The following is a 13,699-nucleotide window of genomic DNA, read 5'->3' as shown; positions in this document are numbered from 1 at the left end:
TTCAAACAAAGATTTTTGTTTAAATCGAGAAATTTCTTTCACGACACCCGACGACGACAGCAATTCTAGACAGTTCAAAGACATTTTGAGACAAAAGCACGACAAAAAATCTGCATTTTTTGTTTCTTCCTTTCATTTTCTCCCAAAAAAAGAGATTAAAATTTCTTGCTGTCGTCGTCGTTTGTCGAACACTTGTCACAAAAACACAAAAAGATCTATTGAAAAAAAGGTCAGCATCATCTGTGTACCATATTTAAATGCATTTCTACCATAATTACGATAACATAGCAAGTGTTCTTCGAGCTGAGCAGGTAGATGACAAACTTTTCTTCTCTGTACGACGTACATAAGGGTATGAGAATGACTCACTGCATGAACTATTTTAATGGCCTGAGTTCCTTTTCAGATAATTTTCGTTTTAAATAAATGGATTTTGTGCCACAAAGGTCAGTTAGTGAACAGATTGTAACGTGAAAGCATCAAAAACTCGAAAAAAATGAAAATATTATTAAAATTTCTTCTCATTGCGACTTTAATGTTGCAAAAATCGGACTCTGCTTCGATTCCGAATCGCATCGTTTGTCGGTATGACAACCCAGATACGTGTATTATTGAAAATTACAGCACCCAAAATAAGGATGAAGGAGCAATTATTGATCTTTTCACCGAAAACACGTATGAATTGAAAATTGAGCTCGTCAATTCAACGGTTGGCACGTTAGATAATTTCTTGTGCAAGAGTTTCAAGTACATCAATGTGATAGATTTCGCTGCTTCGGAAGTTGGAATTACTGATATCGATGGAAATGCATTGAAATACTGTCGAGGAGTGACAAAAGTAGATTTTTCGAGAAATACTATTCAAGACATCGAACGTGGGACATTCAAGTACACGAAGAATTTGAGACATCTCGATTTGAGTTATAATAATTTGGATTATTTGGACTCAAGAGTCTTTGCTTACACGAAAAAACTCGAAGTGCTCGACTTGGGAAACAATAATTTGAAATATTTGCAAGCTTCGATCTTTAAACCGATTTTTAACTCACTTAAATTGTTGAATATCCAAAATAATCATCTACTGGGTGTGGAAAATCTCGATAATTTGTATAAAAAAGTTGAAGATGTTGCCTTTGACGCAAGTTACTTTTTGTGTGCCGATGCAATGTTTCAAGCAAATCTCATCACAAACCTCAAAGACATGGGATGTTTGGATCAATCGTCATGGCTTGAAATGGTATCTCGCGTTATCGAGCACGACAATGCTGATGTTCCGCACGAATTGAAACAAAAATACTTGAAAATCAAAATTGAATACACAGGAAAGTTGTACGAGAAGAAAATCGAGAACACGAGAGCTGCTTTACTTCAAGAAGTATCCATGAAAGCGGAAGACATGAAATTATGGTTTCAACAAAAATTGCTTCAAAGTCTCGAAGAGAAGAGTAACGAACTAAATGGAGATATTAACAAAAAATGGGAACACTTGACGATCGAATTTAATCACGAAAATCAAGATATCGAGAAGAAAATGAAGGAATTCTCGTACGAAATTGTTGCTGAAGACGACAAAGAAGCGATTGACGATGAAGATGACGACGAAAAAGTAGAAAAAATTACAAAAAGCTCTTTTATTGAACATTTTGACGAAGTAGCTGGACAAGTAGCTGATTGGAGTAAAGGCGCTTGGAACAGTTTTCTTAAACTTTTTTAAAAACTTACCTATTTTAAGATAAAATTTTAAATAAAAAAAATAATTTTTAGAAAAAAAATCTTTCACTTACCTTCGAAGAAGATCCATCCCGTGGCACTCAAGAACGAGCAGTGCAAAAAGGCAGAGGCGAAACCACACAAAACGTGATCTTCGGACAACTCAATACCGATCAAGAACAGAATTTCAATGAAGAGAAGGCAAATGTACAGATTACGGTAGATGGTTGTGCGACACGACTGTAAAAAAAGAAAAAGAAAAGAAAAAAAGAAATTTTGAAGAACCATTTTTCACATAATTTTTCTGTTGATTATTGGGAATTTCTCTATAAGGTGTTGTTAGTAAGTGTTTTGTTGCCTTAAAATTAATGTTTCCTCTTGAAAATGAGTGTAAAGTGTAGAAAGAAATTTTCTAATGATCAAATCAGTTAAAAACTTTGATCATTAAAAAATTTTTGTAAAAGATTTGTTATCTAATTTTTCCTATTAAAATTTTGTTTTAGAAAAATTTTGAAAATATATTTTTTTCTTGTACCAATTTTTCATTAATTAAGAAAAATATTTGGAATTTTACTTTTTTTTTAAATTTTTAAATTTTGTTTTTACCAAAAATCTCCGAATATATATTTTTTTTTGTTTAAATTAAATAATAAAAAAATGTGTTATGAAAAAAATTAAAATTATAATAAAATGTATGAAAATGTTAATTAATATAAAAAAAATGTTATTAAAAAAAATAAAAAAGGTGCTTCAAAATTTGTCTTTTTTCGCTTTAACTTTTTCTTGTTTCACAATCGCGGCGAAAATTAATTTAGCATAAAAATAATTATTATTATTAAAAAAAAAAATAATAAAGAAGAAAAGAAATGTGGGTTAGAATTTGAATTTAAACAAAAATATATTAGAGAATTTTGATAGAAACAGAATTTAAGAAAAGTTATAAATAGTAAAGTAAGATAGAAGTCGTGTATATAATTATTTATAATAATAATTAAAAACGTTCGATTATGGTATGATAAATAACATCAAATTTAAGTTTGTCTTTATTGTTTCCCAAAAAAACAAAATATTTATATATTTTTCGTTTCAGTCAGATTGCACACGCATTTTTTATAACAATAAAGTATAATTATTTAACATTTATATTCCAAATATTCACAAAAAGTAAAAAATATATTTACAAAATTTTTCTGTCAATTTCATAATTTAATTTAAAAAATAATATAAATTTTTATCTTAAAAAGGACAATTTTTGTATAAATATTTAATTTGCGCGAACAAAACGATGTACACCTATTATTCCCCTAATTTTACCTATTTTATTATTTCTTATCGTATATCGTCTGTTTTAATTAATCTATTTTATGTCTGACTATTAATTTTATTTTCTCTCCTATCTATCTCCTAATATTTTTAGCAAAGAGTGTCTATCGATCTCAGATCAAATTGCGGCGTATATAATTTAATATAATCATGATTGATTTACTCCTATTAATTAGCAGAAAATTTTATTTCCTATCGTCTTGAATAAATATCAGATAACACATGAGACACGGAGGATGTTTAATTGCATTGCTAATAAAGTAATTATGATTGATATTTCTCGTCTTTTCGCATGTGTTTGAAGGACGAATGTTAAGGCAACGTGAAATTTTTTTTTAAAAATATTTTTTTTATAAAGTTAAAGCTACGCTTGTTGATGAGAATGTAGTGAAAAGGAAGAAGAAGAGGAAGGCATGTAATTAATTTAAAATTTCCTATGAATAATTTAAGCGATTGTCCTTTAAAATTAGCTTAAATAACAAATGCAACAATGAAATTTACATTTTTTTTACACACATTTTGACTGGAATTCGTTTTAAGTACTTAATATCTGCCATCATTTTCATCATCGACCATCATCATCATCTCAGCCCGTTTCTCTTTGTGACATGAGCTACAACGACGACGACGTCAATGACGTCACTTTTCTAGTCATACGGAAAAATCGCGCAAATTAATGTTTTCCAAATTGTTTCGTAAATTTGGATTTGTCGTGGCATTGGCGAGTTGCAAGCTCTGAAAGTGCTGCGTGAGTTGTTGATTCAGTTGTTGCAACTGCTGGTTATGGTTATGCTGAAAGGGAGTTGTTGCCGCCGGAGCTGGCGTCACGAGATGATGATGCAAATGATGATGATGATGATGATGGAGCAAATGGATATTCGCTGCCGCATTTTGATCAGCGGGCGTTATAATTGTGTTATTTGTGTGATTGATATTTGTGCGGGAAGCCGGAATTGGCGTTCGTATGTTCATCTGTTGCCGATTAATATTATTTTGGGCATTCATTAATTGGTTGCTGCCCGCAAGATTGTTATTCAAATTGTTTGCGGTGAGATTATTGGCGACGGGTGCCGTGGCAATTGTTGCATTCGTTTGATGCGTATTCGTTACGCTATGCCGATTACTGCGACTACGTACCTTTATGAGGAGCCCGTTGAACATTTTGAGCGTAATGATGGCGACGACGAGCAACAGGATACTGATCGAAATCGAAATGTAGATGAGAATCCTCAAGTTGTCGTCGAGCATCGAGAGTAGAGATGTCGGAATGTCATCTACAACATCCATGAGAATGGCGAAATTTGTCAAGTGATTGCACATGCAAGAGGTATGAGTGCGATTTGTCGTTTCCACGTAACAACCATCGTCAGACCAAGCACTGTAGGGAGTTAAGGTAAGAAGAAAATCCAATTAATTCATTGTTAATTCAATAAATCGCACAAAATACTTACTGATCAATGTAATTCCAAAAGACACAGGAGGGATTCGTTACATTTTCCATGATCAAATGACGTAATGTAAGTCGTATTGGTTGCGATAATTGAATGTGACGCCCTTTTCCAAGAGAAGCTGAGATAACTTTACTATTAAGAATGCGCTTTCTTGGTTCAACTTGCTTTTCTGTGCCGTTATTTTGTAGAGTTGAATCTAAAAACAAAAAAAATGTATAATTTTAGTTGTTTGATGAAAATTTGAGACATTTACCTGTATTGCTCGTCAATTTGCTATCCATCCAAATAGTTGCAGGCTTTAAAATTGACTCAAGACGATCGAATGCAACAAAAACGATACGCACAAGTCCTCCTTCATTATTTTCGATCAAAGCTCCTTTGGGAATTTCAATTTGATCGTCGCTCACATCCCATTGTTCAGAATCCGAATCAGGGAAAACTTCGTTTTCAGCGATGTTTCGAGTTTCCAATATCCGAACCGATAAAACTATAAAGAAATGTGTAAGTTAATGATAATTATTTAGTGTTCTGAAAAATCCATACATGTCGACATATGTTCAAATCTATCAAATTCGAAAAAAAAAATTTCCCTAAAAAAATTATCAAGCCTTTTTCAAGTAATTTTTAACCAATTTCAATCCTAAAATTGAATAAATATTCATTCTAAAGATGATTTCTGTGCATATTGGGTCGATATTTGACGTAACAAAAAAATCAGCGGTTTGAAGTTCAAATGCTGATAAATTTAACAAGCCACTTTTCGATCAGCTTTAAGCCTAAAATTGAATAAATATTCATTCTAAAGATGATTTCTGTGCATATTGGGTCGATATTTGACGTAACAAAAGAATCAGCACTTTGAAGTTCAAATGCTGATAAATTTAACAAGCCACTTTTCGATCAGTTTTATGCCTAAAATTGAATAAATATTCATTCTAAAGTTGATTTCTGTTCATATTGGGTCGATATTTGACGTAACAAAAAAATCAGCACTTTGAAGTTCAAATGCTGATAAATTTAACAAGCCACTTTTCGATCAGTTTTAAGCCTAAAATTGAATAAATATTCATTCTAAAGATGGTTTCTGTGCATATTGGGTCGATATTTAACATAACAAAAAAATCAAAAAAATTTTGCAAGGCAATTTAAGAAAAATTCAAGACTCAACATTTTTACGTATTTTTTTACGTATTTTTTACGTATTTTTTTACGTATTTTTATATGAAAAATTATTTAATGTCTATAATTTGTAGGTCGACATGTACATGTGAGAAAAATATAATTTTTTTTACTTACGGATATTTTTGACTTTTTGAACAACATTTCTCTCCCGATTTATTGTGTCAGCGAGCAGGAAGGCATTATCTTCTAAACCTGTTAACAATGAGGTTGCGACACGCATTTGATCTTCAAAGCTCAAATCATGCCATGACGGTTCTTGACTTTGATCCAGCAAATTACTTCCAGTTTTGACGACGCCATGCAAAAGTTCCGTTACAGTTGTCTCGCGTTGTCTTTGATCGGGGAATGTTTCAATATCGTATGTCATCTTTTCAGACATTGTTTGGATGATTTTTGTCGTTACAAGCATATCTCCTCCGTATAGTGTTTTACTTGAAGTTACCTAAAAATTCGAAAAAATGATAAAAAATGTTTTTTTACAAGGATTTTCATAAAAAAATACAAACCTGTGACAAATCATTTGCAATAGAAATAAGCGAAGAATCGCGTTGATTCACTCGAATCTCCAAACTATTAAGCCACAAACTTCTACATTGTGACAAATCGGGCGTAGCTGGATACCAAACTGCTTTTGCGTTTGTGTTATTCAAGTTGGATGAGTTTCCATTCGCATCTGTTTGGGCTTCTAACGAGACAAAAGTGTGAGGCGAACTTAAATGCCCATCTGTGAGATTCGATGCTAACACACATCTCCATTTAGCGATGCCTGTTGCTCCTCCTAAAAACAAATCAAGATCTAAGTAATCGAAAATGCATTAAAAGAGTGAAAAAAAACTTACCGGGACATGGTTGAACATTAACATCTCCTGCTCGTGTGACATTCCAAAACAAATTTCGAACCATCGTTGGGCTACAGAAGAAGTTTTCCATCATTGGATCGTAATTTTTTGTGTTTTCGCCGTTTTTTGTGTTCAAAAGTACAGAAAATGGCGTGGAATGTTCCTCTTGTACTGTCGGTGCCATCGACGGAAGTCCTCCGAAACGATTCATGTTGCGATCATCTGACACGGCTTTCGTATCGTCGAAGGATAATCCTCCGATGGTATGTCTTCCGCCGCCGAGCAACTTTTTCTCGTCATTTTTCGAAGCATGGAAAGATTCCTCCGTCGTACTCGAGATTCTTTGCGTCGATGTTGTCACTTTATCAACCGCTGTACTGCTTCCGGTAGAAACGCCGCCCAAATTGAAACGTTGTGTCGTCAAACGAAACCCATTGAAAATCTCGTCGAAAGGCGATTCCTTGCCATGTTGCGAATTCTGATTTCCGCCTGCCGTTCGAGAGGTTGTCGGTGTGCGAATTGTCGACGTACTCCAAACACTTGGTTGCGACGTAACTTGCCATGGCGGAGGCGACAGGCGATTTGTTACAGTTGTTGTGTGAATTGCCGACTCGCATCGATAATTGGCTTCAAGATATTTTCGTGTGCCCGGGCAAGGATCTCCGAAGAGACTCGCGCTCGCCGAAACGCTACAATTTTGCTTTTGCGTGCATCTGGAAAGGAAATAATAATGTGACTTTGTGCGACACAAAAGGGACTTGAAATTTATTTCGAGGTTTTTGAGGGGAAAATGCCATAAATGACACAGACAAAAGTTGAATGATATGATAAGGAAACATTGAAAACCACAACAATAACAATAAAACAAACACACACACATTCAGAGGGAACGCGACGTAGAGACGAGGAACGGAGAGGCAAAACAATGAAAACTATAAACAATTTGTGTCTGTGTCAGATATTTGTCGTAGAGAGGTTTCTATGAGTGCGATTGTGTGGCTTTTGCATTGTCTCTTCGTATGTATGCGATTGTTCATGATGATAATGAATGATAAAAACTGTCATTAGGATGGACAAAATTTAATTTTTTACTTCATTCGATCCATTTTTGAAGTTTTTTTTTTGAAATTTTTCATCTTTTTAGGCGAGCTCCGTTCCGCAAACAGAAATTTCAGATCCGACTTTTGCTAAATTTCGATAATATCACCCCATGATGCCCTTTTATTAATCCCGAACTGCATGTCTGTCATAGCAACCTCTCTGCTCTCCATTAACTACTGTTTTAGAGACAAGCTATATCAGGCACAAACACATCAGAGATTGGTTTAAAACTTTTCACTTGATCCAATTGTTATATTTTGTGCATTTTAACCTATTATGTTGTTGCCCGATGTGACTTACGATACTGTTTGTCATTTTATTCATGATAAACATTATTATTGTCGTCGTACTCGTCGTTGTCAAGAGTATCGAGAAGCATAATCGAGTGTGTTCACATTATTTTATTTCATTATTATTGTGCAGATTTAATGCTTGAGCCGTTCATTGTTTCATTTCAGTCCAAAAAGACAATTAAATCTAAACAATAAACGGACAACAACAAAAGACAACATCCCTTTCGTGTGCGTTGCATGACAAGCAACAAGAACAAGAGCGAGACACTTACTTGGAATTGAGCACTCGTAGACTCTTCTGTGACATGCAATTAACACTCCAATCCACGTTGCCGTGATCATTGCAAATTGTCAGGGAAAATCTCCCGAAATTCGCTCTAATTATATTGATTGTATCTCCGGGCTCGCATTCTATTGTCAACGTTTTATCCTCGCAAGCATATGCTGTTCCTACTTTTGGCACTGCAAAGAAAGAAAAAAAAACATGTTAGTAAAAAGTTAATTACGCTTTGACCGCTTAAACAACAAAAAATAGAAAAATATCAATGTCCTCCTTTAATTGTTGTCATGAACAAACGGGCAATAACACGATAAAGGCGGTTTTTCAATATATTATTAATAAAAAAAAAGAGAAAAAAAGTCAAAGCACACGCAACGTTCGTTGTCACAACACAGAAATTACCTGTCGATCGTCAATTTCATGCTAAAAGCCGTTTAACAGTTTTTAATTTGCTATTCTTTTTTCCGCAGCTTCTAAGAAATAGTTCAGTCAGATGCACAATAACAACATGAAATATTCAAAGGACAATTCTACGAACGACAATTTAATTTAACTGCCGCAACAATGTTTTCTTTCATGAGTTTGTGTATAATTGACATCGTATTTAAAGTCATATATCATAAAATTTCATAAAATTCATACAAACTTGTATAGTTTTCATGAATAGATTGATGTCATTTTTGCTTTTTTGTTAAAAAATTAGGCAGAAACGATTTGTAAAAAAAAAATTTTTTCTATTAAATTTTTTTTTCTATTTCTATTCTATTAATTTTCGATTAAATTAAAATTTTCATTAAAAAATTAAATTTTTATTAAAAAAATTAAATTTTCATTAAAAAATAAAATTTTCAAAAAAAAATTAAATTTTTATTAAAAAAATCGAAATAAAAAAATAAAATTTTCATGAAAAAATAAAATTTGAATTAAAAATTAAATTTTTTATAAAAAAATATTTTTCTGTAAAAAATTCACAAAATTCAAAATAATTTTTTTTTATGTATCTTTTTAGCCTCAAGAAATGTACAACAATAAAAACATTTTAGCAGCAACATTGAATGCATTTTATTGTTCGGGACCATTAATAATTTATGGATGTATTTAGAGTACAACGTTGTTTAAACGATGACAAGCCGGAAGTTCAGTGACGTCGATTGCTTTTCGTTAAAAGTTTTCCGATTTCATCCCTGAGAGAAATTTCATAAAAGCTTACATAAAGGCAAAAATGTGTGAAAAATGGATGGCTTTTCGGGGAATTCTCATTTAATATTGCTTTGAATGGTTTAAAATACAGACACAAAGCAAACCCTCAAAACTTTAGACAAGCCTTTGACATGTCACACAAAAGAAGCCATATTTTACAGCGACATAAAATTGTCTTATGTCATATTTTTCCTGCCCACTTACCATCAACAATAAAGCTAAATTGCTTCAAATTATTAACGAAACAGCGGAAAATTGTCCTCATTTAACGAAATAATTTATATCTAAATCGAGTCAAGCCACTTGAATTAAATATTCATTTCAGTGAAAAGCAAAATCGATCCGTGTTCCGTGAGTGTGTGTGAAAAATTTTACACTTTTACCCAACTACTGTTGCACTACTCAACAACAAACGAACGAGTCAATTAATTTCTAATGCCATACACTTTTAAAATGTTTCGCATCACATTCCTCCTCGCCAGCGAATGCAATGAAATGCAAAAATCAAAATTCTGCATAATTCAAATCAATTTAATGAAATTTTGCATTATGACCGATGAGGGAAAATAAAAATATGGCTAAAATCAAGCAAAAAAAGCTGAATAATTCATGAGTGCGTTGAGAACTAACGTTTTAACGTTGTTCCGCGGTCTGTTTCAAATTGCAAATTTTTCCACAAATTAGACAGTTGTGATGTGATGACAGGAGCTCTTCATTTACTTTATTTTCATAAAAAAAAATACTAATTGAAGCGTTTTATTATGTAATGCTTCGACTGATAAGAATTCACTTAAAAATTCGATAATTTTTTTTTCTTTTGTAAAAATCTTAAAAATATTGACTAAGTCATGGGTTGTCAAGTTATTGAAAGTACGTGAACGAGAAATGCACCGGATCAATGAATGGGAGATAAGATAAGAAAATCAGTGCAAATCGCGTCATGATTGCTTAAAGGTCGATAAATGTTCGCAATTTCAAGTAGCTAAGCAATTAATGACTCACTTGTTGAGGTAGGAAATTTGCAAACTGATAAGATAAGCAATTTAACAACAAATTTACATGTTTTTCGTTAATTATGGGTCTAAATTTTTATTAAAAGTAAATTTTTTTCCCTGACAATTTTTTTGACCCAAAATTTTCTTTTTTTGTCGAAAAATCTAACAAATATCCTCAAACTTCTCGAATGTTTCCCAGACAGACAATTAAATATATTGATAAAAATGACAACAAATCAATGTTTATGTCTGTTGCTAAATGAAGTGCTTTTTGCAAATTCTTATCAGATGTGCCAATTTTTTGACATATTTTGATATAAATAACAAAATTTCCCAATTTTTTCCTTTTGAATTTTCATTTTCTTAAGATCAAAGATATTTGGTCAAAGTCTTCTTGAAATTCCGTGACGTTTACCGAATTTTGCACTCGTATCTGCGAAAAAATCCAAAGATACGACATTCTCCGTCATCGATTGAATTTATTTCGCTATCGAACATGCACGTTATCAGTGTCTACTGATTTTTTAAAATTTTTCGTATAAATAGCAAGTGCAATTTGATTTCTTCATTATATCACTTTGAGTGTTCTAACAGTTCAAACTGTAATACAAAAAAATTTTTTTTTTTTAAAAAAACTTAAAAATCTCACAAAATGAACCCAATTTTCACATACGAAGCTGAAACCAAAACCTGGAAAGGCGCTGAAGTTCCATTTCCCTTCGCAGGAAAGGGAGTTCCTGAAGTAGTTTTCGATGCGATGACTAAATATTTGGATCACGTTTGCCAAATTAGCGATGACACGGGTGTCATTTACACAAACGAGAAAATGCTTAAAACAGCAATTAGTTTTGCAACTGCTCTTAAATACGAATTCCGAATCCGTAAGGGAGATCATGTCTTGTTAATGACCGAAAACTATCATTATATGGCAGGAACATGGCTCGGATGTGCTTTTGCTCAAGCAGTTCTTTGTCCATTTGTTTTTTCTGAAGGAACTTCTGTTAAAGGTATTTTTTTTTTAATTTTTTCAATTTTTTTAAAATAAATTTTTAATTTAAAAAATTTTTTTTTTTAGATGAAGTTATGAACTTGTTACGTCAAATCGCTCCAAAATTGCTTGTTATGACAGATGTTACCCAAGTTGAAAGTTTCAAGAAAATTTTGAAGGATTTGGGAATGGATATCCCAATTCTCATGTATGAAAACAAAATTGAAGGATGTCACGATCTCAAACCTCATTTGGAAGCTGATATCGATATCTCTTGTTTCAAAGTGCCTCGTGTCGAAGATCCCGAAAATACGACTTTTATGTTGACTTTGTCTTCGGGAACAACTGCACAATCTAAACTCACGATCACAACGCATCAACAATTGCTTGGATGTTGGTTGAATGGTCCCATTAAGATGGTTGGCGCTTCAACTTTGCGTCCTGGATGGCAATCTGAAGGTCTTACCTTATTCCATTCGTTTATTGGAACACATACCCGTGTCATTCGTGCACAACAAGACATCGACAGTTTCCTCCGAATAGTACAAAAACACAAAGTTCATTTGGCTTTCATGGCTCCAAAAGACATTTACGCCGCAATTCGCAGTCCCGTGATAAAAGAAGTCGATCTCAGCTCGTTGCGTCTCATCTCGAGCGGCGGAAATCATCTCAGCGACAAAATTCGCATGGAATTTCAGAAATACATCCCGAAAGGAACTGTCAACTCATCATACGGCATTTCTGATTTGTGCTCGAAAATTGCAGCAGCTCCCGTTGGAACAATCGCAAAGCCCGGATCTGTTGGAAAAGTAGCGAAAAACATGGAAGTTCGTGTCATTGACGACGATGGCAAACGTTTGGGACCCGGAGAAATCGGGGAATTTCATGTAAAACCAACTGTCACGAAATTCGTTGGATATTACAACAATCCAGAGCTGACGAAAAACAGCATTGACGAGGATGGGTTCTTCAAAACAGGCGATGTTGGCAAAATTGACGAGGAGGGAAATGTTTTCATTGTCGATCGTAAAAAGTATTTGATCACATATCGCGGAAATTGGATCAACACAAGCCAAATAGAGAAAATTGTTTTGGAAAATGTCGAAGGTATTGAGGGAGTTTGCGTTGTTGACATGGAAGATGCGGAAAATGGTATTATTCCCATTATCACAGTGCAACCGGAAACAGGTGTTTCGCTCGATGCCAAAGATATTATCGCGACAGTGCACAAACATCACGAAATCAAGTTCGAAACAAAGGTTTTCTTCTTTGAATCGCTGCCAATTACGATCTCTGGCAAGTACATCAAGTACCGCATTCGGGAAATGGTGAAACAATTAATGGCTTAAATGATGCCATGACACCTTAGATTTACTTTTAACTCACTTTTAAGACTTTTTATACCTTTTTTGTACATATTTATATAATAAATGAAAATTATGACATAAGAAAGTTTTTTTACTTGTTTCGTATCTTATCAAAGTACCTTATCTCTTACATATTGGCAAGTATAGGAAAATATTAAATGATTTTTTTTTCAATCTGTTATTGTTTGAAATATAATTTTAAATTTTTGCTTTCAAAAAAAAAAAAAAATAATGAATTTTGTATTACTTTTTTTAATATTTTTTTTTTATTTGATTTTTTTTTTAATTAAAAACTTTTTTCAAAATTTTTAATATTTTATTTATAAATAATTTTTTATCAAATAAAAATAAATATTAAAAATTTTAGAAAAAAAATAAAACTGTTTAAAAAAAAAAATTTTTAAAATTATTAAAATTTTTAAACATATTTTTTTCGAAATTTTTATTAATTTTTAATGTGAATTTTTTTTTTAATTTTGGTAAATTTGTTTTTTTTTTAATTAATTTTTTTTCTATATAATTTTACTTTTTTCACATTTTTCAACAAAAAAAAACCTCAGGTGACTTGCAATGTAATTTTATTGTCATCATGACAGCGGTCCATACAAAATATTTAGAGCGAAATCCATGAGGAATTCATGAGAGAGAAAAACTCTTTTCATTTTATTTTTTTGTGTTAGTTAGTTGTCTGCTATTCGTTCGTTCCCCTAACACTGCTTGCTTGGCAGCTCGTCGCAAAAATTCACAAAATATATAATTTACTTACGTCTGAATGAGTTTTTCCACGCATCTACACACACAGAACATGACACGAGTTTCCGCTTTTTTGTCGTGTATTCATGTGTTTGCGAGCACAAAAAAGGCTTTATGCACGAAATTTTATTCACAAAATACATAAATATATATCCAAAAGTAATATATATTAATAAATAAATGCGAGGAGTGGGTATAAATTTAAATTTGTGCACAC

The 13,699-nt window shown here is 32.6% G+C and overlaps 2 protein-coding genes across 2 annotated transcripts in view; one reads left to right on the top strand and one right to left on the bottom strand.

Moving 5' to 3' along the window:
- LOC134834340 (latrophilin Cirl) overlaps positions 1-13,699 on the bottom strand; it is a 155,226-nt gene that overhangs the window by 6,546 nt on the left and 134,981 nt on the right. Inside the window, exons 3-10 of the mRNA XM_063848972.1 lie at positions 8,172-8,361; positions 6,506-7,218; positions 6,173-6,444; positions 5,781-6,108; positions 4,738-4,971; positions 4,485-4,680; positions 4,171-4,411; positions 1,785-1,950 (exon numbers count right to left, since the gene is read on the bottom strand). Of these exons, the coding sequence (XP_063705042.1) occupies positions 1,785-1,950; positions 4,171-4,411; positions 4,485-4,680; positions 4,738-4,971; positions 5,781-6,108; positions 6,173-6,444; positions 6,506-7,218; positions 8,172-8,361 (2,340 nt within the window). The remainder of the gene's footprint in view (positions 1-1,784; positions 1,951-4,170; positions 4,412-4,484; positions 4,681-4,737; positions 4,972-5,780; positions 6,109-6,172; positions 6,445-6,505; positions 7,219-8,171; positions 8,362-13,699) is intronic.
- LOC134833444 (uncharacterized) lies at positions 11,027-12,800 on the top strand. The gene is made up of 2 exons (XM_063847759.1): positions 11,027-11,381; positions 11,450-12,800. The coding sequence occupies exons 1-2, from the start codon at positions 11,027-11,029 to the stop codon at positions 12,709-12,711; spliced, it is 1,617 nt and encodes a 538-aa protein (XP_063703829.1). The 3' UTR covers positions 12,712-12,800.

The sequence above is a fragment of the Culicoides brevitarsis genome, chromosome 3 (genome assembly GCF_036172545.1).
Source record: "Culicoides brevitarsis isolate CSIRO-B50_1 chromosome 3, AGI_CSIRO_Cbre_v1, whole genome shotgun sequence".
NCBI lineage: Eukaryota > Metazoa > Arthropoda > Insecta > Diptera > Ceratopogonidae > Culicoides > Culicoides brevitarsis.
Note: the sequence above shows the minus strand (reverse complement) of the source record. Positions and strands in the feature narration are given on the sequence as shown.

Excerpts from the sequence above, each read along its gene's own strand:
- LOC134833444 (XM_063847759.1), top strand. The coding sequence starts at position 11,027 with ATGAACCCAATTTTCACATACGAAGCTGAAACCAAAACCTGGAAAGGC. Across the intron at positions 11,382-11,449 it reads TGAAGGAACTTCTGTTAAAG|ATGAAGTTATGAACTTGTTA; the intron begins GTATTTTTTTTT and ends TTTTTTTTTTAG.